This window comes from Pholis gunnellus (assembly GCF_910591455.1).
Source record: "Pholis gunnellus genome assembly, chromosome: 23".
NCBI classification, from domain to species: domain Eukaryota; kingdom Metazoa; phylum Chordata; class Actinopteri; order Perciformes; family Pholidae; genus Pholis; species Pholis gunnellus.
In genome coordinates, this window is record NC_136550.1 from 4,019,904 (window position 1) to 4,046,054 (window position 26,151).

Here is a 26,151-nt window from a genome sequence, read left to right on the forward strand (position 1 = left end):
GTCACATTAAATGCCTTCATGGGGACTTACAGCAGGGCGGTACCGTGCAGTATCTCATTATATGAACTCGTCTAACAGTGAAGATTTTTGTTTGGTCCAACAAACTCCACAGCTGTAGCCATGCATGCGTATAATAATAATAATAATTACTATAACTGCATGAGAATAGGCTATTTGCTAAATTAACTTTTTTTTAAATTTCGTTTTATTTTGACTGTATTAATGCTGTAGCAGTGGGGTTCGAGTAATATTCATATATTTATTATAATAAAATAGGGTATTTTGAAAAAAAAAAATATATATATATATAGGCCTATACATTGAAGTGGCACCTTCCCTTTGCACAGACTGGACCCTAAAGCATTGTTATTACACCAAATCAGGAAATATTTATGCTTTATGTGTTCTATGGAGCTGTGAATGAAAAAAAATAATTCCTTTTGTTTGTCAAAAGTATGAAAATCCATTGGACCGTGTCCTTTCATGAACAGAACGTCGATGTTAACAGACACGTTGCATATATTTCTTGAAAGCGGGGAGAGAGTCAAAGCCCTGTCAGAGGGAAGCTATCAGCTCTTTTGTTTCACCGTGAATCAAGCGTCAGTGCACTTTGCTGACACCAAACACTGGTTCAGGTATGTCACCTGAACCAGTCTCACCAGCTTGGGCCTGCATGCCGAGGCCACATGCACATGCTGCTTTCTATTTATCAGCAGCTTCTAAACTCTTAGGGGACAATAGAGTACAATAACTTCCAATATGTCAACTAATAATTATGGCACAGCCCGGCAGAGAATTAAATATTATCTACGCCGCATGGCAAGTAACTAGATCTTTGTCTTCAAGATATTCATCTCTTTAGTGTCCTAAATCCATCTGGGTGATGTTTGAGTTGTGGTGCTACAGGTGTGTCCTTGCAGCTTGGCCTCAACTCATATCCAAGTTGTTTACACCAATAGGAAGTAGCCTACTTAGGTATACATGTGCCCTCTAGTGTCCATGCGACAGTGCTCTCAAAGACATTCTTTGGTTGATCTAACAATTAAAATATTTTCGAATATGTTGTTCACCCCATTTACATCAATGAGGTTTGAATCAACAACAGGAACACCTCAACAGCACCACAGACGCCCTGCAACAGTCAGGTTGGTTTTTGCCATCTGACATCATCAAATAATGAAATGTCGTCAGACGCAGCAAGTATCTCCCCACAGCAAAATATGTCGCCTTAATGAAGACACTAAGCTACAAAAGAGATTGCAAAGATTAAATTAGATATGCAAAGAAGACACTTAAGTCTGTCTAGAGACATATTTGCCTGTTAATCTTCTGCCAGGAGACAAATGACAATCAGAAACAACGGGTTGTGCTTATGCATGTTTTTATTTATTAACTAGTGAAAATAATCAATTGATCCAAAACATACTCTTCTGCATATAAATGCATCAATGTGTTGGACAATTTAAACAACTGAAAATAACCATGTCCACTCCTCGTGACCTAGATCATATTTTTTTTTAAAAAAGGTGACATAATGGGCTCTAAATATGCTTAAAACTAATAGAACTTCCAAAATCAAAGTGCTCGTGCATGAATGACATTTTCTGTATATTCTCATTAGAGTAGTGGCCAGTTTTTCTTGCAGAACTTCTTGTTGGCGCTGAAAAGCTCCAGAGAAAATTGGCAGAAAGATGACTCAGCGGGACCTCAACATTCCATCACCACAACTTGATCAGTTCTGCGTAATGTCCACCGCGTGCGTCCTTCAGCCCAAGGCCGGGATGGAGCGGCTCGGTGAACGCAACGTGTTCCCTGTGGAGCAGCGTCATGGTGTCGGAGATGGTATAAAAGGACAGAGTACCTAATTTATAATCCAGGTACACTCCGACGCTGGAGGATCGAGGGCCTGACACCGCTTTGCTTCCGTTGTTGTGCCGGAAAGAGTAACCATCTGGGGAGCACACTAAACTCCACGACTTGTTATCATTTCCAAACTGTAAGTCCTTTATCCTGCTGCTGTCTTTGTAGGACACTGCCACGGACCAAGTAGAACCACTCCAACTGACCTCCCAGTAACACCGCTCTGACAAACCCTCACTGCACAACACCTGCCTGATGATCGGAATCCTCTGGCCTGAGATTGCAGTATAATAATTACTATAATAATTGTCAATGCTTTGAAAAAATCCCTGATAGGTTTTACATGTCACCCGCCGGCGTTCTTGTGAAATGGACAAATATCGGGAGACGGAGTTCACGTCCAGGGTCAGAGGACGGCAATCTGACGGAGGAACAAAGCAGGAAAAAAACGCCAATATCAACCTTTAAATATTCAGTTCATCATTGATGCGTTGGTATATTGTGGAACTGCATACAGTTAAATGTTCTACTCACAGCGTAAAAACTCCTCTCTGGTCTTTGGCGCAGGCGGCACAACATCTATCGTAGACACTGACAGAAAAACAGATTCTAAATACTACTGGATCTGAATAAAACCACTGTGTGAATCTGGATTTATACATTTCTCTCAGGTACCTGTGCTAAAGATCCTGGGCCACGTGTCCTCCAGGAGGCTCTCTATGTCATCCCTCAGTTTAGACACGCAGTCAGTCACAGGTTTGAACGCTGAACGTTGAGGATAGAAAACAGTAACAGGTGGCAGGTCTGGAGATTCACAGGAGGTGGAGAGGGACTGGAAGGTCTGGAGGGAAATCAATAAGCCGGAGACCAGAAGAAACCTTTAAATAGTTACGAGTACAATATTTACCGTCTGTAAAAAAAAAAACACAAACTTATAAAGTCACGTGTTGCACCGTCAAATATGGCCAGCAGATGGCACTTTTTCTCAGATTATTCAGTAATGTAGAATTAACAAAACAGATAAAAAGACAAAAAAAAAACAGATGGATAAAGTCGCTCTGCACCGAAGTGGTACCTGAATGAAATGGATGTGGTCGGGCGTATGAGACAGCTGTTCCAGTTCGGCGTCCCTCCTCTTCATCTTGCTGATCTCCTCCTCCAGCTGCAGCTGCAGCTCTTCGGCCTGAGCGGCCGCCGTCTCTTCCTGGGCGTTGATCAGCTGCTTCGTCAAACTGCGTCTTCGCTTCATGGAGCAGATGAGCTCGTTGAAGATCCCATCACAGCTCTCCGCAGCAGTCTGGCTACAACTCTGTTCCCACAAACAAAACAAAAAATGATGGCGTGTTGTTTTTAAAAAAAAACAAGTCCTGTGTCAAAGTTCAGATTGTTTTCACACAACGTGTTTTTTAATACATCCTTTGTAACGACAGACTGAATCAATGTGTTAACACTTGAGTCTGTGGTGGTTTTTAATGACTGTAGAACATGAAAAGGCTCCATCCACATGTCGTTGTAGTCCCAGTTTTAAAAACACAGGATCAGAGCTCACCTCGCAAGACTTCAAAACCCAGACAAGACTTCTTCTATAGTGCTCAATGCAGACTCGGGTTTAAACAGGAAGTCTAATTTCCACACCTTGAAATCCTTCAGAGCTTGTTGCAGCTCCTTCAGCTCCTTTTCTCTCTCCTGGAATCTCTGCTGGACTTTCTTTTGACTCTCAATCAGCTGTTCCTGCAAGAAATGATTGTTTGTCATGTGGGATTGGTGTTGTTACTACAATTATTATTATATAAAAAGTAACAAGCAGATCACAGCAGATCTTTCAGGTTTTATTAAACAGTCTAACGTTTCCTGTTCACTAGTTCACTAGTTGTGTTTTGGCCTCTACCTGTTCTCTCTCTGATGCAGATGACACCGTATTGTGGCTCTTGTGTTCATCTATAATGCACAGATAGCAGATGCACTTCCTGTCCGTCTGACAGTAGTCTGACTCCATCCGCTTGTTGTGCTTCTCACACATCTTCCCCTGCAGTGGGACTGTAGCAGAGACCAGCTGGTGCTTCTTCAACACGGGAACACTGTGGTGAGGCTCGAGGTGAGCCGGACAGTAAGATGCCAAGCAGGCCAGGCAAGACATGGTGGCTTTGTGTCTTCTGGTCCCGCAGCAGAAATCACAGACGACGTCTTCTGGGCCGGCACAGGCCAGAGAAGGAGAGGGCTGCTGGGTGCTGCTCTTCTTCAGCTTCTCCACCAGCTGTGGATGACGGGAAAGAACGGTGATAAACACAGATCATTACAGGAAACACGGGACAGAAGCAGAATGACGACAGAAGATGCCACAATCCTCTAAATTGGGTATTATAATAATTAGGAATATGCTATATTTGTATAGTTTCTAAGTGCACTTATTTATAGACAATGATTGGGATAGGCAGGCCCACTTCAGAGCTCAGTTGGAGTTGCAGTGCAAACATTTTGCAACATATTTGGACAGTTTCACTCCACAGTATTTAAAAGGGCTCAGTATGTTTGATAGATGTGCATTGGTGCTTATAAGGTCTGCAGACATATGTGTATTTATCATAATGAATCCACAGATACCGGCTGCATAGGGCTGTAATATCTTTCACTGGTGAGTCACATAGATTTGACCTCAGCCAGCATGGTGTTCCTCTTCAGAAGCGGCCTCGGACTGAATGTCTCCCGGCACTGAGGACAGCTGTACAGTCCCTTCTTCACTTCCTGGTCCCAGCAATCCTCGATACAGTTTTTGCAGTAACTGTGTCCACAGGGAATGGTGACCGGCTCCTTGAGCAGGTCCAGACACACTGAACAGCAGAACTGATCCTGGTCCAGGTCGACGCCGCGCTCCGGCTGCTGCTCGGCCATTTCTGATGAGTGTGAAGTGTCTCACGTGCCGAGGAAGACCCGTCGCGAGTTTGGCTTTCGCTTTTATACGCATCAGCTACGCCTGCTTCCTCCCACTGGGGGCGGGGCTTCAGAGAGCAACCCGCTGCTGACGTCATGTAACGTGTGATATTTGTGGGTGAAAGTTAAACAGAGTTTAACACTGTTACCTGTTTGATGGTGTTAGCTAATGTGGGGCCGTTTAGAGTAAAGAGGGGCACTTATTTAATCGTGTTTAGTGCAGAATTCCTGCAGTATACATTATAGTTTAACAATGTCCAGAATGTATGTCTGTAAAACTTACTTTTTAAACAATTGAATTGTTTCAGTAGGCATTCCATTATCTTAAAGAGTTGTTGTCCTTGTGTATAATTGGGTTTGAGTTTATAATCTTCAAACAATGATCAATGATCTTCAAAACTTTACTTGCCCATGTTGAGAAGGATTGAAGGATTTCATAAAAACATGCAGGAATTGAGTGAGAATGTTTGTTGTCGTGGTGCCCCAGTGCATTTGTCAAAAAAAAGTGTCCCCCTTTTGCTGAGCCTACCCTAAATGAGGTGGACAAAATAATAGCAACACCCTAACTCGCTCTATCAGCAACTGAAGTAAAACATGCAGACTCCTGTGATAGAGGAGATGACCGTCTTTAAACCACAAAGCAGTACAGATGAATGAAAGGTAAGCTACGCTACTTTTTTTCATACCTTTAATCACTTCCACCAAAAGATGAATAAAAATACATCTGCTAAACTCTTAATATGAGGTTTCTTTGTACATTGCTTTGTTTGCATAGCAGTTATGACAGACACACTTGTGCACATACAGAGCAGCTCCAGAATTACTGTATTAGACAGGGGAATTATAAAGAAATGATTTAAATGAATTATAAATAATAAACAGTTGTAAAAGTATGAAATATGTTTTTCAACGCGTTGCAGAAGAGCAGCAATTTTTGGGGCTTTCTATTTCAGGAATTGTTCAGGGATATTTTCCACATTAGGTGAAAAGTGGCCACATTGTTTGATAGACACAGTGGGAATGAATTAAGTCTCATAAATCACAGTCATGAATTTATTGTAGCCGGCACAACAACAAAAGAGACTGAAACGAAAAAGTTGAATTAGATTAAACTTTATTCTCATTAAACAGAGTAAAATAGTGAGACAACGAAATGCAGAAGTGCAACAAGCGGTACGTGCAGAGTTATGTATAAGAGTATATACGAGTGAACAGTGATATAGAGAATAAACATAGAATGTAGAATCTGTTGTTGAAACACGTCAAACTAAATGCAAAAATCACTTCAATAAAGAGTAAAGTATTAAAATAAAAACATGGAAAGTGTCAAATAAAGTCGTCATTTCAGATTATTAATAATTTTCATCTTTCAAAAAAAGTCATCCCATAACAGTCTGATATCCTGATTCACAATCAATGTCTTCAAACTCTCTCTTTTACAATTACATTTTGATTTTCCTCAGGAATTATTCCAAATCTAGTAACATGTCGTCAACAATATGTTCTCAAATGTATACTAATTGTTCACCCTGTATTGATAGAACATTAATCACAGAGACTCTGAACAAAGGAAGGAATTATTAGGAAATAAGTTTGATCGCTAAATCCTGGATTCCAACTTATATAATGTTTCACACATTCACAAAACAAGTAGCTCAATAATAACAGTTGGTTATGCTTTGTGAGTAAACACTGGGGGGGGACTTTCTGGCACATCACTAAACTGGTTTAAACCCTACGTTAAAGAGCAGGGACTACTTTGTGTTTATAGGCAACTACACATCTGAGCGAACAAATATGACACGCGGAGTTCCCCAAGGCTCCATTCTGGTGCCTCTTCTGTTTCAAGTTCACACGCATCCACTGGCTCAGAATACAGTCAACAACTAAATAAGTGTGCTATATAAATACACTTGCCTTTTTACATGCTGCAGGACCTTCAACTATGACAAGGCAGGATTCTACAGTTGTTTTACACTTCTTGTAAAATCACATCCTCTCATTTATCATATGGTGTATATTGGAAAGCCAACTACTGCCTGATCAACAGTGGCACATTAACCATCCCCAATATACATTTGATCACCATGACTTTATCAGTTCTGCAAAATAGTTTCTGAGATCGGCCTGAAATCCATTATTTTTCCGATTATTCAGCTCAAGTCCGGGATGGAGAGGCTGAGTGAACGTAACCTGTTCTCTGTGGAGCAGCGTCATCGTGTTGGAGATGTTATAAAAGGACAGAGTACCTAATCTATAATCCAGGTACACTCCGACGCTGGAGGATCGAGGGCCTGACACCGCTTTGCTTCCGTTGTTGTGCCGGAGAGAGTAACCATTTGGCGAGCACACTAAACTCCACGACTTGTTATCATTTCCAAACTGTAAGTCCTTTGTCCTGCTGCTGTCTTTGTAGGACACTGCCACGGACCAAGTAGAACCACTCCAACTGACCTCCCAGTAACACCGCTCTGACAAACCCTCACTGCACAACACTTGCATGATAACCTGCCTGGGTTTGAATTCTTTATAACTATTATTATAACCTCTATTATAACCACTATTATAACCAAGAGTATAATCCTGACTGTTATCTACCTCACAGTAGTTACTTGTGACCCGCCGGTGTTCTTGTGAAATGGACAAAGATTGGGAGACGGAGTTCACATCCAGGGTCAGAGGACGGCAATCTGACGGAGGAACAAAGCAGGAAAAAAAACGCCAATATCAACCTTTAAATATTCAGTTCATCATTAATGCGTTGGTATATTGTGGAACTGCATACAGTTAAATGTTCTACTCACAGCGTAAAAACTCCTCTCTGGTCTTTGGCGCAGGCGGCACAACATCTATCGTAGACACTGACAGAAAAACAGATTCTAAATACTACTGGACCTGAATAAAACCACCGTGTGAATCTGGATTTATACATTTCTCTCAGGTACCTGTGGAAGGGATCCTGGGCCACGTGTCCTCCAGGAGGCTCTCTATGTCATCCCTCAGTTTAGAGACGCAGTCAGTCACAGGTTTGAACGTTGAAGGTTGAGGATATAAAACAGTAACAGGTGGCAGGTCTGGAGATTCACAGGAGGCGGAGAGGGACTGGAAGGTCTGGAGGGAAATCAATAAGCCGGAGACCAGAAGAAACCTTTAAATAGTTACCAGTACAATATTTACCATCTGTAAAAAAAACATACACATAAAGTCACGTGTTGCACCGTCAAATATAGCCAGCAGATGGCACTTTTGACCTCTGAGTTTCGCTTCTGCAGTTACAGTCGTGAGTGATTCGGCTGTGCAGCACTGACTTATTCAGTAATGTAGAATTTACATTCAAACGGACAGAAAGACAAAAAACAAACAGATGGATAAAGTCGCTCTGCACCGAAGTGGTACCTGAATGAAATGGATGTGGTCGTCCATATGAGACAGCTGTTCCAGTTCGGCGTCCCTCCTCTTCATCTTGCTGATCTCCTCCTCCAGCTGCAGCTGCAGCTCTTCGGCCTGAGCGGCCGCCGTCTCTTCCTGGGCGTTGATCAGCTGCTTCGTCAAACTGCGTTTTTTCTTCATGGACGACATCATCTCATCAAAGATCTTATCACAGGTCTTCCTTGCAGGCTGGGTAGAACTCTGTTCACACAAACAAAAACAATGATTTTTCCTTTTAATAAATACGTTCTCTGTGGCAAAGTTCAGATTGTTTTCACACAACGTGTTTTTTAATACATCCTTTGTAACGACAAACTGAATCAATGTGTTAACACTTGAGTCTGTGGTGGTTTTTAATGACTGTAGAACATGAAAAGGCTCCATCCACATGTCATCGTAGTCCCAGTTTAAAACAGATTTCAAAACCCAAACAAGACTTCTTCTATAGTGCTCAATGCAGACTCGGGTTTAAACAGGAAGTCTAATTTCCACACCTTGAAATCCTTCAGAGCTTGTTGCAGCTCCTTCAGCTCATTTTCTCTCTCCTGGAATCTCTGCTGGACTTTCTTTTGACTCTCAATCAGCTGTTTCTGCAAGAAATGATTGGAGCAACAGCAAATGATTTGTTACTACAAGTATTACGTGTTTTCCATCAAAACTGAGGACTAGTTGTCATAAAGATTTGATTTGACTAACACACAGCAGTAACAAGCAGATCACTGCAGATCTGTCAGGGTTTTATTCAACAGTCTAAAGTTTCCTGTTCACTACTTGTGCTGTGTTTTTGCCTCTACCTGTTCATTAGCCCTCTCTGATGCAGATGACACCGTATTGTGTCTCTTGTGTTCATCTATAACACACAGATAGCAGATGCACTTCCTGTCCGTCCGACAGTAGTCTGACTCCATCAGCTTGTTGTGCTTCTCACACATCTTCCCCTGCAGTGGGACTGTAGCCGAGACCAGCTGGTGCTTCTTCAACTCGGGAACACTGTGGTGAGGCTCGAGGTGAGCCGGACAGTAAGATGCCAAGCAGGCCAGGCAAGACATGGTGGCTTTGTTTCGTCTGGTCCCGCAGCAGAAATCACAGACGACGTCTTCTGGGCCGGCACAGGCCAGAGAAGGAGAGGGCTGCTGGGTGCTGCTCTTCTTCAGCTTCTCCACCAGCTGTGGATGACGGGAAAGAACGGTGATAAACACAGATCATTACAGGAAACACGGGACAGAAGCAGAATGACGACAGAAGATGCCACAATCCTCTAAATTGGGTATTATAATAATTAGGAATATGCTATATTTGTATAGTTTCTAAGTGCACTTATTTATAGACAATGATTGGGATAGGCAGGCCCACTTCAGAGCTCAGTTGGAGTTGCAGTGCAAACATTTTGCAACATATTTGGACAGTTTCACTCCACAGTATTTAAAAGGGCTCAGTATGTTTGATAGATGTGCATTGGTGCTTATAAGGTCTGCAGACATATGTGTATTTATCATAATGAATCCACAGATACCGGCTGCATAGGGCTGTAATATCTTTCACTGGTGAGTCACATAGATTTGACCTCAGCCAGCATGGTGTTCCTCTTCAGAAGCGGCCTCGGACTGAATGTCTCCCGGCACTGAGGACAGCTGTACAGTCCCTTCTTCACTTCCTGGTCCCAGCAATCCTCGATACAGTTTTTGCAGTAACTGTGTCCACAGGGAATGGTGACCGGCTCCTTGAGCAGGTCCAGACACACTGGACAGCAGAACTGGTTCTGGTCCAGGTCGACGCCGCGCTCCGGCTGCTGCTCGGCCATTTCTGATTTACGCGCAGAGAAAGTAAACGGAAAGGAACCGTTAGTTTCGTTTCTCCTCAGAGACCTGGGGAGGGGAGGCGGGGCTTTCAACGTCGTCAATGATAATGGCTATTTTTTTAAAAGCTAATTTATGTGTCACTAAAATGAGGTGTATCTAATTAGTTTATAGCTGGTTTTAGTTTTGTGTACTTAGCTGAAACTTGTTAATAAATTAATGTTAATTAAAGAGTTGAAAAAAAACATGTAGAATGCTTTACAAAGTATTTCAGAAGAGTAATCGTTGTTTGTGCTTTTCTATTTCAGAAGTTATCCATCGAAGTTTTTTCCCACAACAGTCTGAAATTGGGCACATTGTTTGTTTATTGATGTGATATTTCCATAGCTTTGTATTACAGTTTATTCTAAGGACATTCTCTCTCTCTCTCTCTCTCTCTCTCTCTCTCTCTCTCTCTCTCTCTCTCTCTCTCTCTCTCTCTCTCCACCGCATGTCACCATGTTCCAGTGATCATTTGTTAATCATAGCATTTTACGCTGGAAAATCGACATCTCTTGAGGGTTTGTGAATGATAAAAATAATAAAGAGCTGATGTAGTTAGACATTGTGCCCAACTTCAGCTTATTTCTTTTCTTGTGATCTTTAAAACTCTGATTGGAGCTCAGTCTGTGTTTTGGATAGAAGGGTGTGGGTGATGGCGAGTGATGGCTGCACCTACAGTAGCTGTTTAGGGTGGTAACTGGCTGGGAAGGTACCGGCTGGTATTTAAATTGGCTTATTTATGGCAACAGTCATATTCAGCTGCAGAGTATTAACAGGTTGTTTAAACATTCTCTCAAGTTTATATTACCATGTTTTCTCAGGATATTGAAAAAAAGGTTGTAATCTCCAGAAACCCAATAAAATTAAATTCTTTTAAATGCTGTTAATTTATTGTAGCAATAAAAAACACAGACTATAAAACACTTAAAAGCACACAGCTGTTAGATCGTTATATAACTTGTAACAAGCAATACCTTTAACAATAAAATCAACACATTAATGAAAAAACAGAAAAGCATCTTTCAGCATCCAAAGTCATGGAAAGTGTAAAATAACGAGTCCAAACCTTTCAAAAATATCTAATATATGTCATCACAGTGTCAAAATAAATGTCCTTCCTCTTTCCCAGATAGAATTCATTTTGATTAACATAAGGAATGATTGATTATTGATTATAGCCGGCACAACAAAGAGACTGAAAAAATAAGTATTGACATGCATTGAATCACTCAAAACAAAATGCAAAAACACCTAAATAAAGAGAAATCCATTTAAAAAAAGCATTATTCAGCCTCTCAAAGTCATGGAAATTAAAAAAGAAAAAAAATAGATAATGAGATAAGATGATCTTTCAAAAAAGTGGTCCTATGGCATTCTAACAATATCCAAGTTCACAATGATTGTCTTCGAACTCCTTTAATTCAATTCTTCCAAACTTAATAACATGTCGTCATCAATATTTTCTCAAATGTAAACTCATTATTTACCCTGAACACTAATCACACAGATTCCAACTGTTTCCAGCTAATCATTTATTGTCTCACCCATAAAACAAGTATCTCACTCTCCCTATAGTTGACATGCTTTATGTGTCTTATATAACAAACATCAACCTCCTTTTGTCAGTGCTCTATGTGTTGTTTGTATCTGCAGGAACCCCAGATTACTTCCACAGACCCTTTATTGTCTTATTTATGGCTTCCCCTGGACTTACTGCTCCTTCCGCTGCATCATATCCTATCTTGACGCCCTTTACTACCCCACTTAAAGCAGCCGTTGCTGCCCCTTCTCTTACTATTGATGCTAGGGCTGTAGCATCTGGAACATCCTGGCAAACAATTGCTGCGACCATCTTTCCCACACCGAGCAAAGCCCCCAACAACGCACCTGTTGCGGTACTTGCAACTCTGATCAGTAGCCTGTCAAAAACGCTATTTCTAGCTTTGTTGCTAATCACTTCCTGTGACATCTTCCCTGATGACTGCCTGATGAGCTCTTCCTCTCTCTTTATTTCCTTTTCCACTGCTCGTAGCATCTCGTTGGTGTAGCAGCTTCCTCTGTTTGCCTCAATCATCTTGCCCAGTGTGTTGAGCAGCTCTGCCACCTGCAACTGGTTACTTCTGTCGTCGTCCCCTCCGCTGTTCTTCCAGTATTTATTATCAACCACGTGGCAGCGGCCTCCGCACTTCTTCACCAGAGCACTCAGATCTCTGTTCTGACCTACAAACTCCTCGATTGTCGTCCCTTCCTTGAGCTGGTCACCGTGAGTGAAGACGACTGTGGCGTATTTGAGAGCTTCCTCGGAGAAATTTTGGCATATTTTATTGACGACGTCCTTCTCGTGCTGTGTGAATTTCTCCACTTTAAGCACAATGAGAAAGGCGTGAGGCCCTGGAGCGCACTCGGTGATGCACCTCACTATCTCAGCCTTGAGCAGTGCCTCAGACCCACTTGTGTCAAAAAAACTGCGAGTGTCGATCAATTCGATGCTTCTCCCGTTGACAGATTTGGTTTCGGCACGAGAACGACTTGTGTCGGTGATGGGAGAGTGGCTTATGTTGAACACATCCACTCCCAATAGGGTGTTGGCCAGGCTGCTTTTCCCAGCTCCAGTCTTCCCCAGTATTACAATCCTCCATGGAGTCAGCGCTAGAAGAGAACAATGACTCTGAATAAGTCAAATACATTTCACTGTTACTTCTGTTAACCTGCCATGTTGTGTTATAGGGTTGCAACTTCTCTCATTTAATTGATCAATTGTTTATAAACTCAGAAAGTGGTAAAAAATCCTGAGTAAAAGTGCATATTTGGTTGTATTTGTTATGCATTTACTGCGTCATAATTACATGAAATACATACATATATATATACATACAAGGACAATTATTTTTGCTTGATGTTGTTACACACACACAGTTGTTGTGTGATTGGTTTTTACTGAGACATTTTAAATCTTCCATAGAACAGCTGAGGCTGATGGGAATGCCATTTGGTTTGCGAGTATTCTTTTTCATAAACCGAAGTATTGAACACATCATATTTCTGGCCTGATGATGGCGCCAGATGAAAAGTTAAGGGCTGGTCTTAGTGATCACAACATTGAGCCTGGCCCATGTGTCTCCTGATAATTAAAACATTGCGTCAGGTCAGGTCAGGTTTGTTTTGAGCTGAAGTATTCATTTCTTTCTTTTAAAGTATGTTTTAAAGAATCAAGTCCAGGATGATGCCCAGTGTTGACACTGATGCAGTGCTGGAATGTAAAAGGACATTTACTCAGGTACTGTACTTAGCACAACTTTGAGATACATGAACTTATAAGATCACTATTAGTACTAAATATTACAGTATAGTATTGCACTTTTTACTCCACCACATGTGTCTGACAGATATTGTTACGCAAGTAACAGTATGTTTTCATCCTATCGTAACATTTTCAACACAAGACTCTTACAGTGTAATGATGCAACTTTTGCTACACACACTAATCTGAAGACGCTTTCTCCACCACGGCACTGATATCTCAACTCACCGTCCATGTTGCAACAAATGAAATCACCGTCGTCCCCCGCACTTCTGGATGTTCCCTGCTGGATGTTTTTCCTTCTGTTCTCTTGCTGTGGTGTGAGTTTACTTTCATTTTCTACTCGCTCGACAGAAACTTTCCGACAAACCTCAAACCTTTTTTTAATGCCAGTGAACAGGGCATTACATAAGTCGAAACAAAAGGTTATGAATTCATTAATGACAGTTTCCTGATGAGCAGGTTGAAGTGGAACTTCATGTGATGCTTCGCAGAGGCCACCCTGACCTGGCAGGTCAGCTGTTCAGGGTGGTGACTGTGGTTTGGAAGGTACAGCTTGAAAAGAATGTTATTTTAGTTGATTTATTACATATTCAGCTGGAGAGTATCGTACAGGCTGTGTAACCAGACTCACATTAATAGTGCCAAGTGTACAAGAAACATCTGCCATCAAAGCTCCATAAATGTGATCACACTCAATGTTGCTTGAGTGCATGTTACATTTATTCTGTGCAGTGAAAACAATACTATCCTGCAGCATTGGGACGTTTTGTTAAAGGCATCAAGAATATCATACATGATAGATGGAATACTCATCTTTATACATGTCGTGTCAAAGAGGGAGGATGGCGGCTGCACCTTTTCGTACCTTTTTAGGGTGGAGTGTTTTGTCTCTGAGGGAGACAAAAGAAGTTGGAAGGAATTTAATCTGTTTTTATTGGCAGCATCCGTATTCAACTGTACCAGTAAACAGACTGAAAACAAAAAGGCCTTTGTGTTCAACCTGTGCCCTGAGGCCAGAGTACTTCTTTCCTGTAAATGTAAAAACAAGTTCAAGTTTATTCTGGTCTTTAAAAATATCACAAAATATAAATTACAGTTATTTGCTGTTTTTTAGGAACCTCAGAAATTGCTTCTTCAAAATATACTTTAACATTGCAAGTGACTCTGTAGTCTGACAAAAGTCTATTTGGCACAACAATTTGTGATCTGTGATCTGGTGGAAGAGCGGCCATAAAGGTTGAAGCTGGCAGGTCGTCAACAAACCCAATAAAAAGATCAAAACCAACAATGTTTTTGCCTCTTAACATTTTAAAACGTTCTTACCCATTTGTGGCACAAGGATCCAATCAGCTCCGAGCACAATTGTTCCCCCTGAAGATGTAGATCTTTAACAACAAGTAAAACATATTTAAAGTATAATTATTTGTTCAAGGCTCAGTAAATGAAAGCTCGTAATTTACACTTTGGCGCTGTAGTTTTTATCAAACGTTACTCAAATATGAATTCATGACTCAACAACCACTTAAATATTTAAGACAATTAGTTAAAGACAGTGAGATGAATATATGCGTTTCCATTTTCAACATTTCTCTTCCAATATTGTTTACTACTACTTCACTGTTTATTTACTCTGTATTTGAAGAAAAGTAATCAGAGTTGTTCTCTTTTCAGTTGACAGGAACCAGCACAAAGTTTGAAGCAGATACAAAGACTTCCATAAGGTCAGAAGCCTCAATACATAACTGAAGTATTTAGTTGTGTAGCTTACCCATTTAGAAAAGTGATAACAATCATTTTACATGAATGAATCAGGATTGCAACAATCTATAAGTCAATGTCTACCTCTCTGAAGACTTCTGCTGTTTTTTATTTGATGCTGCTCCAGTGTTCATTCAAATAGATGATCTTTCATTCGATCAAAATAATTGTTAACAGGTAAATGCAGCTACGTGATGTGTGTCACTCCCAAACACGACTACATTCACTACAAAGCAAACCATCAGTCCCTACACTAAATATGATTAAACTCAGTGTTGCATGAGTGCATATTACATTCATACTGTGCAGTGAAAATAATAATATCCTGCAGCATTGGGGCGTTTTGTTAAAGGCATCAAGAATATAATACATGGTAAATGGAATATTCATCTTTATACATGTCGTGTCAAAGAGGGAGGATGGCGGCTGCACCTTTTCGTACCTTTTTAGGGTGGAGTGTTTTGTCTCTGAGGGAGACAAAAGAAGTTGGAAGGAATTTAATCTGTTTTTATTGGCAGCATCCGTATTCAACTGTACCAGTAAACAGACTGAAAACAAAAAGGCCTTTGTGTTCAACCTGTGGCCTGAGGCCAGAGTCCTTCTTTCCTGTAAATGTAAAAAGATTACAGTTGTTTGCTGTTTATGGGGAATCAAATACAGATTCAAAACTGCTTCAGAATAAACATTAACATTAAAAGTGTCTCGTTGGTCTGACTAAAAGCTATTTGGAGATCTATGTCACAGAGGAAACGAGGAACATAGGCTTTGGCTACACAAATAGTACTTACTAATATAGATAATACCAAGATTAATATAGATAATGCTAATATCAATGAATTGTTTGTTTTAGTCTTGTAATGGAATTTATTGACAGTGAGAAAGTAAGAAGTATAGTCAGCGTTAGACTTTAACAGCATAGGTGGATGGTTATATGAAAAAAGAAGCCGATAAGACATGTGATCAATCAGCTGTTTTAATGTTACATAATACATTTATGACAAATTGAAACAAATTAACACAAATGGCAATTAGAATAGTAAATAGAAAATAATCACCATTAAAGGGTACACCTATGATTTAAAATGTCATTTCCATTAAGTTGGTGGACTCAAAAGAGACAGATTAAAAAAACAGTGTTCTAACATCAATCAATGTTATTTTTCAAACTTTAAAAAGCTCCTCCAGACCTACAGAATACATTTTACAACAGTTTTTACAGTTCATGTGTTCCTTCAGAAGAAGAGTGAGCTGAACTGCTCCTGTAAATAAGGTGACTCGCCCCAAAACACCACAAAGTCTTGATTCATGATCCAACAACCACTTTTAGATTCAATATCATTAGCTAAACGGATATATTTTCTAAATATTGTTTGTTCCTCCATTTACTTTATATTTACACTGTATTTTAAGAACATTAATCAAAGTGGTTCTCTTTTCAGCTGAAGGGAACCAGCACAAAGTTTAAATCACAGACACAAGGACCTCCTGAAGGTAAGAGGCCTGAATGGACAAATGAAAGCAGAATGATAACAATCATTTGATATAAGCGTTGTAGGATTGAAACTATTCATGTCAACCTCACTTAATTAAGACCTCAGCTGCTTTTTATTTGATTCTGCTTCAGTGTTCATTCAAATGGATTCCAAGGATCGTACGTTCTTTCATACAAAGCATAAAGTTTTTCCATGATAACTTCAAATGTCTTTTGTATTAGCTTCACTGGTGTGAGTATTACCTCAACTACCCCTCCTGTTGTAGTTGGAGGGGTCTCTGGTGGAGACGTGCCTAAAGCTGTCCCAGCTTGTTCTACCACCACTTCTGGTACTTCATTAAACAGTGGTGCTTCCTCTGACACCTTCACGGATTTTAAATTGATCAACACAGCTGAGACAATTGCAATTAATCCAGCTATGACTGCGACCCCCAATACACCTCTAATCCATGTTGGAGCTGCATCGTCCGCCTGCTTCTTAAAGACGTTGCTTTTAGCCAGCTTCCTGATCTCTTCCTGTGACTTGTTTCCTGAGGATCGTCTCATGCGCTCTTCCTCTTCCTGAATGTCTTCCTCCACTTCTTGTATCTTTTCATCTGTGTAGAATTCTCCGTTGTTTTCTGTCACTATCTTGTCTATGGTGTCGAGCAGTTCTGCCACCTGGAACTGGTTACTTCTGTAGTCCTCGTTGCTGTTCTTCCAGTATCTATTGTCGACGACGTGGCATCGGCCCCCGCACTTCTTCACCAGATCGCTCAGACCCTCGCTCTGCTCGACATACTTCTCCATTTTCATTCCCTCTGGGAGCTGGTCACCGTGAGTGAAGACGATCACAGCGTATTTTAGAACGTTTTCAGAGAAGTCTTCACAGATTTGTGTGACGACAGCCTTCTCCTGCTCTGTGAATTTCTCCACTTTAAGCACGATGAGGAGAGCGTGAGGCCCAGGAGCGCACTCTATGATGCACCTCACCATCTCAGGGTTCACCTTCTCCTCAGAGCTGCCTGGGTCAAAGAAACCAGGAGTGTCGATCAGAGTGATGCTTCTTCCGTTGACAGATTGGGTTTCGGCTGTAGTACAATGTGTTTTCAAGTCATTCAAATTGTTTATTTGGAATTTGGCCTCTCCAAATATGTTGTTGGCAAGGCTGCTCTTTCCAACTCCTGTTTTCCCCAGTAGGACAATCCTCCATGTGTTCGACACTGGAAGAGAAAAGTGACTCTGTATCAGTAAATCAGTACATTCCTCTCTTGCTTTCACACCTGTAGTTTGGATCATTTGGTCCGGATCAATGGAAGAATGGAGTATTTTAGTTCTGGTTCGGTTTCTTTTGAATTGACAAACAGTTTTTGACCTGATAATCAGGGAAGATACCCGCACCTGAATTTGTTATAACCGGGGCAAACTGGTTAGATAAATAGATAGATAGATAAATAGATAGATGCTTTATTCATCCCGAAAGTGGACATTTTTTCGCTACAGCAGCATTTATGGTAAAGCAATAAAAATAACAGAGTAAAAAATATTAAATATTAAAAATGCACAATATATACAATAAAAAAACTGAAACATTTAAAATAAATAACTAAACAGTAGTACAAAATGTAGGTGTGAAAGCACCTAGTTGTTGGTAGAGAACAAAAAACACGCATTAAAGGTGCAATTCCCTCTCAACAGCTCTTAACATGGCGACGGCTCACAGAGAGAGCAACTTCATTCTCTGCTCATGTAGACATTACTCTACTATATCTTTACAAAGCAAATATTTGTTTGCTGCTATATTAATATTCAGAACGTTAAATACAGCTCCTTTTAAAAATCACATTCATTTTTAGGGACTGTGAGAGATAAAGCTACCTGACAGCTGCACATTTTAAACATCTTAACTTCATTGTTCTGAGAATGAACTCATGGATACTGTCATACCTTTTTTCAATGACACAACAAGAATAAGAAATAATTTTACATGACATTATAATCCACAAATCCTGTTTGGATGAATATTGATGAATAAGGTTTAAAGTAGCGTCTATCAGAGCTTATTTGATCAAAGTGAAAATGATTTCCTTTCCAACTAAAATATATTAGAACAACTGAAATATATTTTAACCTCGTTGTAGGATTAGTTGTGAGTTTTGAGACCCAAATACATTTAGAATTTTGAACAGTTTGAATTTGAATAAAAGTATATGGTGCTCAACAGTTGAAAAAATAAGCCCAACTTACTGTCCATGCTGTGAAAACGTAGAAATCTGTGCAAAAAAGGACTCAGATCCGCGACACGTCTCCAGAGACTCTTTCTCTTGTTCTCTCGCTGTGACTTCCCTCTTGCTTCGTTTCTGTCGACCTGTCCGACTTGTTTCAGCTGCGGTCTGATAAAACGATCAAAACACATTGGACTTGTTTTCATTCAGGTACATTAGAGGCATCAATATACTGCAACATAAGCACAAGTAATAACAAGGGTCCACCACAAATGTCTACATCACTGAAAATATGTCATTTTATAGGACATCGATGCTGACAATTCCTCCAAATGTAGTTTTAGATTATTTTATGTCCAAAAAATGAATACATTTCACCCTGAACATCATGTGATTTATTAAATCTTTGGTTTAGGGTTAATTCTGTAGAGTCGACACTCTGACACTTGTGTTTGTGTTGCCTCCGCACTGCTATTATCATGGAACCAGAGGGGGGGGTTCTACGCTTGCACGATAATGCTGTCGGTGAAGGCGTCGTGATCAGCTGTAACAGCCGTATGGGCACAGTGCCAAGAGGCCATGAGTCAGTGCGGCACATTCACGTAACATATAACAATGCAAGTTCAATTAAAAAATCATGTATTTTTTCTCCAGACATGTTTATAAATTGAAATGTGCATGATGAAGCGAAGATATTCCAGTCTTCATTATATCATTTTCTTAATTTCATCTCCTTCTTTGTTCCACTGTAATGATATGAAATCCTGACTCGTACCTGTGTTATCGTGAGGGCCCTCAGCTGATGAATGAATGAAAACACTTGGAAACATATGAATATTTTTCAGATTTATTGTTGTATAATAATGAAAACAGAATCAAACGTTGCTTAAGATTATGGAGGTCCAAAATAGATAATGATCTTCGTAAGCGTTGGTATACTGAAGGATAGAGGCTTTCACTGATATTACACACAGAGCTAAGACAATACGAATAGCAAAGCAAGCAAATGAATGGCACAATGTGTCACACATCAGATAGAACACATTACACATAAAATCATTTCATATGTTGATGGAAAGTATTCAGCAAGAACTCTGAAAGAAAATATTGATACACTTGAGTATTTTATGATGTTATGCGTTGCGATAATGTATCCATTGACAAAAACACGATTGATTTTTAACTGATAGTTTACATGCAGAGATTAGTGGGAGACATTGGTTAATGTTGTGCTGTTTTAAACCCCCAGCCACTAGATAGTAGTTCTGTAATGAGCCATTTGACTCCATTCCAGCGTAACAATGTAAACTGGGAATGAAGGCTTCCGTAACATGCCAAAAACACACGAACATGCGCTTACACACACACACACTTTAGCACATTTTTTGTGCCGTTAAATGATGTATTATTTGATTGAAGAAATATGTGTCAGATTAATGGACAATGCCGGTAATTGTTAGTTGTGTTATGTTTCTACATGATAGTTTTCTTAAAATCAGATTTCTTTCTAAATCGCACTATATCTCCTTGTTTACAGTATTGCAATTTATCGCAATATGTTAAATCGTAACCCCTGTAATCATGATGCATATCGTATCGCCACATGTGCGCCCATAAACAGCCCTAATGATGCTGTTACATCTTTCTTCTGACCAAAGAAAAGTCCCAACAAGGATGCTACTGTCACACCTGCCATCACGATGAGCAAACGCTTCAGAACGTTGCTTTTAGCCTGCGCTCTGATCTCAGGCTGTGACATGTTTGCAGATGACCCTTTAATGAGGTCTTCCTCTTGTTGTATTTTTTTCTCCACTGCTTGTAGCATCTCATTGGTGTAGCAGCTTCCTTTGTTTGCCTCAATCATCTGATCTATTGTGTTGAGTAGCTCCTTCACTTGGAACTGGTTGGTCCTGTATTCATCCTGCTGGATTTTCTTCCAGTATTTATTATCAAAGACGTGGCAGCGGCCTCCACACTTCTTCACCAGATCACTCAGAGCTGCATTCTGAACGACCCACTGCTTGATCTTCGTATTCTCTGAGAGCTCGTCGCCATAAGTAAAGAGAACTGTCGCATATTTGAAAGCATCTTCAGAGAAATATTCACATATTTTACTGATGACATCCTGCTCCTGCTCTGTGAATTTCTCCACTTTAAGCACAATGAGAAACGCATGAGGCCCAGGAGCGCACTCTGTGATGCACCTCACTATCTCAGCCCTCATCTCTTCCTCAGACCTCTTTGTGTCAAAAAACCCAGGAGTGTCGATCCACCTGATGCTTCTCTTATCGAGACATTTGGTTTCTGCTTTGCATTCAGTTGTTCCTGAGTTGGGTGAACCATCTATCGGGAACAAAGTCTCTCCAAATACGGTGTTGGCGAGGCTGCTCTTCCCGGCTCCAGTTTTTCCCAAAACCACAATCCTTCTTGTTGATTCTAGATGACAATAATGACATTGTGTCAGTAATTACGTTCGTTTGTCTCTGGAGTTGCAGGAGATGTACAGTGAGAAAGGTAGTTCAAAGGTAGTGAAACTTTGCTGACAATATAACTATCTAACTTAACGTTATCAGTGTTCAGATTAGACTTACAGGTACATATATGGACAAAGATTGTATATGTATTCTTGTTTGCTGTTTTACCAATATTTTACAGTAATAATATGGAAATATTGTCTATGTGCAGTGGATGGGTTTGTGCAAAGTTGTGAAGAAGCGGTTCCAATGGATATTAATACAGATGTGTTTTAAATATGCAAAGAAATAATGTTGAAACTTAAAAATATTTTTTGATTATGCATTGCTTAGTTTTTACACAAATTTATGGAAAAAGTAAGTTATATTCATAAGCCAAACAGGTTATATTTTGGGTACGCTGAATTGAACAGGGACTCACCCATTACAAGCCAATCACTTCACAATTGCATTGTTTTGCATGAGTCTGCTCGAGGTTGTGAAGGGGTGAGGTAAAATCTCACGGAATAGTTAAATGAAAAAAACGCATGTAGAGCAGCCAAATGAAAGCGTCTTTTATTGCTGTAATGGAAATTGCTCTTTTACATATGCAATGTAGCCAGATTGTATGAAATGCAGGTACTTTTCAAAATAGACCTGATCTTAAATGTAACTCCATTGTAACGTACTGCAGTGGATGAAGTTGACCATTTACTCACGATTATTCAAAAAGCAACCATCTGAGATGATTCTTTGATACTAAACTAAACTCTAATTAAAAGAAATATTAATATTAATGAACTGAAACATCTTAAAACATGTTATTTGTGATCAAAACACTGAAAACAATTTAAAAATATGTGAAAAATAATCATAACTTACCGCTCATGCTTTCAAAAGATGGAAATCAGTGCAGAGTTAAAAAATGACTCGGATCTCTCGGACTCGGATGTTGTGACTGTTTGTGACTGTTTCTTTTGCCGCCTGTTTGACTTGTTTCTTGGTATGAGCACATCACAGCGTGCGTGCAAGCGTACGCATTAAAGAAAAGCACTGGCTCTGTTGCATATTAAACAGCTGCTGAGGCATGTTAAGTTGTTTTTGTGTTTGTTCATCCTCCATACCTCTACAGTATGTTACATACCAAACACTGACAACAGGTCAACAAGGTACTGATACATGAAGGTGATCTCCAGCTTGTGACTAATGTTCTTCTATAGTTCTTAACATGTGACCCAGTTCAGTAAGACACCTTGATTCCTGTGCACTGATGTCAAACAGAAGCTTTTTGTTCAATGTGCAGTCGTCTTACTTTTAGATGGAGTTGTTTTTGCCAACTCGGACTAAAAGCACAACCTCATCAAACACCAAGTACCACTCATGGATACTTGTCCATATTTGTGTGGTCGGAATAGATTGAAGCAGCTTTTGCCGTAGAGTCACAATATATTATTTCTTGACTTGCAGTTTATCTCATTAAATGTTAATGTAATATTCTTCACTGACATTTAAACACCAAACGTTATCACCATGAATCATTACATTACACTGCTCTCTAGTGGGCAGGTGAGGCGCTAGCAGTTTGTTCTGTTTAGGCTCACAGTAATACATCCAATCTACTTAATAGTGCACATCTCCTGTAGAGAGTAGAGTCATGAACCTAAATGAGACATAAAGACTCAACGTGTTCATCAGGTCAATGATAGTTGACGAGCAACAGTCTGTTTAGAGTAACAGTCTCACAGCGAGTGTAAACGGAGAAGAGGAGGAACAACTACCAGAGAGGACTTGAGTCTAATGCATTCTTTTGTTTGATTATAGCTTTACATTTGAATTCAAGTTTTTGAGAATTAAAATATTTTGTGAATAAAACAGAAATTCTTGATAAATAGTTTATAGCAGCTGACAAAGCTTTCAGCAACAGTCTTCTCAGATATACATGACATGGACTACTCTGCTGAAATGTTACCGGCCAGATGATGTTGATGGTCGACGCGTCACAAATACCAAACATGTGACTCGTCCTCTCTCACAGGAGGCTGCATGCTCGGCTGCTGTAGTTTACTGCTTTGATTACAATTGTTCAAATGTGATCATTTATGATATTTTATCATCACATATGACTTTCCAGAATCATACACTGGAAGTTACAGAGTAATGTACAGTGAGCAACGTTAACATATAATAATAACTGAATGAAGCTACTTACTAACAGACAACCTTCCTGCGTGTCTCTTGTCCTGTGCTCTGAGTCTGCTTGTATTTAAGTTTCACTTTCACCGGCTCTAAGTGTGTGTGTGTGTGTGTGTGTGTGTGTGTGTGTGTGTGTGTGTGTGTGTGTGTTTGTGGGGGGGGGGGGGGGGGGGGGGGGGGGGGGGGGGGTAGTTTATTCTACCAAGTAAAAACTTTATTTGCTCAAATATCATTTTTCGACAGGTTTAATTTATTCGTTGTTCATATTTGTCTTGGTGATACATTGTGATCCACAAAGAACCACAACTATTGTCTAATAAAATGATGCTGTACATAGATTATAAAACGTTTCCTGGTTAGATTTGTAACAGGAAACAGTGAACAATGTTTCATCAGGAGACAGAAATATAACCAACAGTGTACACTAGTTTGATTTGAACATTTAATAAAGATCTTATCTATGAAAGATATTGAATCAATTTAATATTTGTGGTTTGTTGCTGCAGTTGACAAAACATGAAACAACACATCAGACACTTTGTGTTAAAGATCAGAAAAGATTTAACTTTTCTTTTATCTCGAGTTAAATTGTTGTTGCAACACAAATTAGAAAAGACAAAGAAAAAACAGGTGCAAATCTCAAAAATATATACATGTTAACAGTATGGATCATACAATTACATATTACATATGAATAAACATGATCATCTCAGTGGTTAAAGGTTTTGTTTTATTCAAAGAGAGGTGTGACTTTTTCAATGATAAATTATCTCCCCATCTTTAAGAGTCAGAGTTCTGAGGGCTGAGTAAAGCTTTTGATTCTGATTTGTACTTGGCTGTCTTATCAGGAACTTTAAAGACAGATCGCACATCCTTCATGACAGCTTTTGCTGCCCCTTTTGCTGCTTTGCGTGGTGTGTCTGCTCCCTCAGCTGCATCTAATCCTCTAAAACCTCCTTTTATTGCTCCTCCTACAGTAACTGCCCCTACCAGTGTGCCTACTGCTATTCCAGCTGTTCCTGCTATTCCTCCTGCTGCTGATCCTGCTGCTGTTACTACTGCTGCAATTTTGGGTAAAACTCTTTCGCATTGTCCTGGCTCCGACAGACATTCCTTGAAAACTTTACAAACTTCTCCACCCATCAACACTCCACCAAAAAGAGCTCCTAACAATGCACCTGTTGTGATACCTGCCAGTTTGATCAAAAACCTCTTAGACACTATTTCTTTAGCCTTCTTTCTGATATTTTTCTCTGGCATGTCTCCTGATGACTGTCTAATGCGTTCCTCCTCCTGTTTTATTACTGCCTCCACTGTTTGTAGCATCTCATTGGTGTAGCAGCTTCCTTCGTTTGCCTCAATCCTCTTTTCTATTGTGTTGAGTAGCTCCTTCACTTGGAACTGGTTGCTCCTGTATTCATCCTGCTGGTTGTTCTTCTTCCAGTATTTATTATCAATGACGTGGCAGCGGCCTCCGCACTTCTCCACCAGATCACTCACAAACATATTATTGCAGATAAAGTCCTTAATTTTCTGTCCTTCAGGGAGCTGGTCACCGTGAGTAAAGAGAACTGTCGCATATTTGAAAACTTCTTCAGAGAAATATTGGTTTATTCTAGTGATGACATCCTGCTCCTGCTCTGTGAATTTCTCCACTTTCAGCACAATGAGGAAAGCATGAAGCCCAGGAGCGAACTCTGTGATGCACTTCATTATCTCAGGCTTCAGCTCCTCCTCAGGTCGATCTGTGTCGAAGAAACCAGGAGCGTCGATCAAAGTGATGTTTCTTCCATTGACAGGTTTAGTTTCTGCTCGACATTCACTTGTTTCAGAGTTGAGGGTGTGGCTGATCTTGAACAGGTCCTCTCCAAATATGGTGTTAGCCACGCTGCTTTTCCCAACTCCAGTTTTTCCCAGGATGACAATTTTCATCTCTGAAAGAGAATAATGTCCATCAATAATACAGTACTTTCGCCTTTTGGTTGTTTTCATATAAGCTACACATGAGCTCAATTACAATAAAAATCATAACTGGTCATAAGTCACAATGAAAAGGGAAAGCAGTTAATACTTTACTTCTGAAACAGTTGCATTATCTAATAACAGAATGATGTATGTAACATAAAGAGACCCACAAGCATCAAACACATCTTGTGTATCTAATCTCTCATAACAGAACCGATCACTGTCCAGCTATATGAGAAGAAAGTGTTAAAACAAATTAACTTACCGTCCATGTTGATAGTGAAGTGAAGTAACGGTGCGACAGTTGGTCGTACAAGACTGCATGTGAATGTGTTTCGTGTATCTTCCTGTTTAAGTATTTTTTTTACCTCGACACGCCTGTTAAACCTTTAACAGTCACAACAGTAGCTCTACCACATAACCCTCCTCCCCGTCCCTCTCTTTGAATGATGTGAAACAGCTGACATCCAGTTCTCTCTGGTGTCTTAATTCTACAAGAAGTAGTTCAGCTGTAAATCTAGATGAAAATATTCCACTTATTCCAGCTAATCAGACCTGGGGACAGTTGGGTTGGTGAAAGGGGAGATTGAGGAGCTTATGGGTAGTTCTCCCATCAGGGCACAGATCTGGTTATAAAGGGTTCTTTAAACATATTTTCTCAAGGAGCTTGATGCTATGAGGGGAGTCGGGGTCCTACATGAACACAAATCTGGGCAGGAAGAGGGTG

The 26,151-nt window shown here is 40.1% G+C and overlaps 4 protein-coding genes across 4 annotated transcripts; all 4 read right to left on the minus strand.

Moving 5' to 3' along the window:
- Positions 1–1,483: 1,483 nt before the first annotated feature.
- Positions 1,484–10,331, minus strand: LOC306714542 (uncharacterized protein). Its single transcript, XM_079184586.1, has 15 exons — positions 9,782–10,331; positions 9,012–9,383; positions 8,712–8,807; positions 8,185–8,418; positions 7,734–7,899; positions 7,593–7,649; positions 6,875–7,478; positions 4,846–4,856; positions 4,513–4,751; positions 3,749–4,114; positions 3,496–3,591; positions 2,936–3,169; positions 2,536–2,701; positions 2,395–2,451; positions 1,484–2,281 (listed from the first exon to the last, which is right to left on the minus strand). Exons 1-15 carry the CDS (start codon positions 10,016–10,018, stop codon positions 1,719–1,721), a joined length of 3,498 nt encoding a protein of 1,165 aa, XP_079040712.1. The 5' UTR covers positions 10,019–10,331; the 3' UTR covers positions 1,484–1,718.
- Positions 10,332–10,602: 271 nt separating this feature from the next.
- On the minus strand, positions 10,603–13,716 carry LOC306714772 (GTPase IMAP family member 7-like). Its single transcript, XM_079184902.1, has 2 exons — positions 13,585–13,716; positions 10,603–12,704 (listed from the first exon to the last, which is right to left on the minus strand). Exons 1-2 carry the CDS (start codon positions 13,589–13,591, stop codon positions 11,719–11,721), a joined length of 993 nt encoding a protein of 330 aa, XP_079041028.1. The 5' UTR covers positions 13,592–13,716; the 3' UTR covers positions 10,603–11,718.
- Positions 13,717–16,076: 2,360 nt separating this feature from the next.
- Positions 16,077–25,755, minus strand: LOC306714544 (GTPase IMAP family member 8-like). The gene is made up of 4 exons (XM_079184588.1): positions 25,690–25,755; positions 24,241–25,393; positions 18,836–19,008; positions 16,077–17,811 (listed from the first exon to the last, which is right to left on the minus strand). Exons 1-4 carry the CDS (start codon positions 25,694–25,696, stop codon positions 16,745–16,747), a joined length of 2,400 nt encoding a protein of 799 aa, XP_079040714.1. The 5' UTR covers positions 25,697–25,755; the 3' UTR covers positions 16,077–16,744.
- LOC306714774 (GTPase IMAP family member 7-like) lies at positions 19,654–22,457 on the minus strand. Its single transcript, XM_079184905.1, has 2 exons — positions 22,149–22,457; positions 19,654–21,249 (listed from the first exon to the last, which is right to left on the minus strand). The coding sequence occupies exons 1-2, from the start codon at positions 22,153–22,155 to the stop codon at positions 20,393–20,395; spliced, it is 864 nt and encodes a 287-aa protein (XP_079041031.1). The 5' UTR covers positions 22,156–22,457; the 3' UTR covers positions 19,654–20,392.
- Positions 25,756–26,151: the final 396 nt, after the last annotated feature.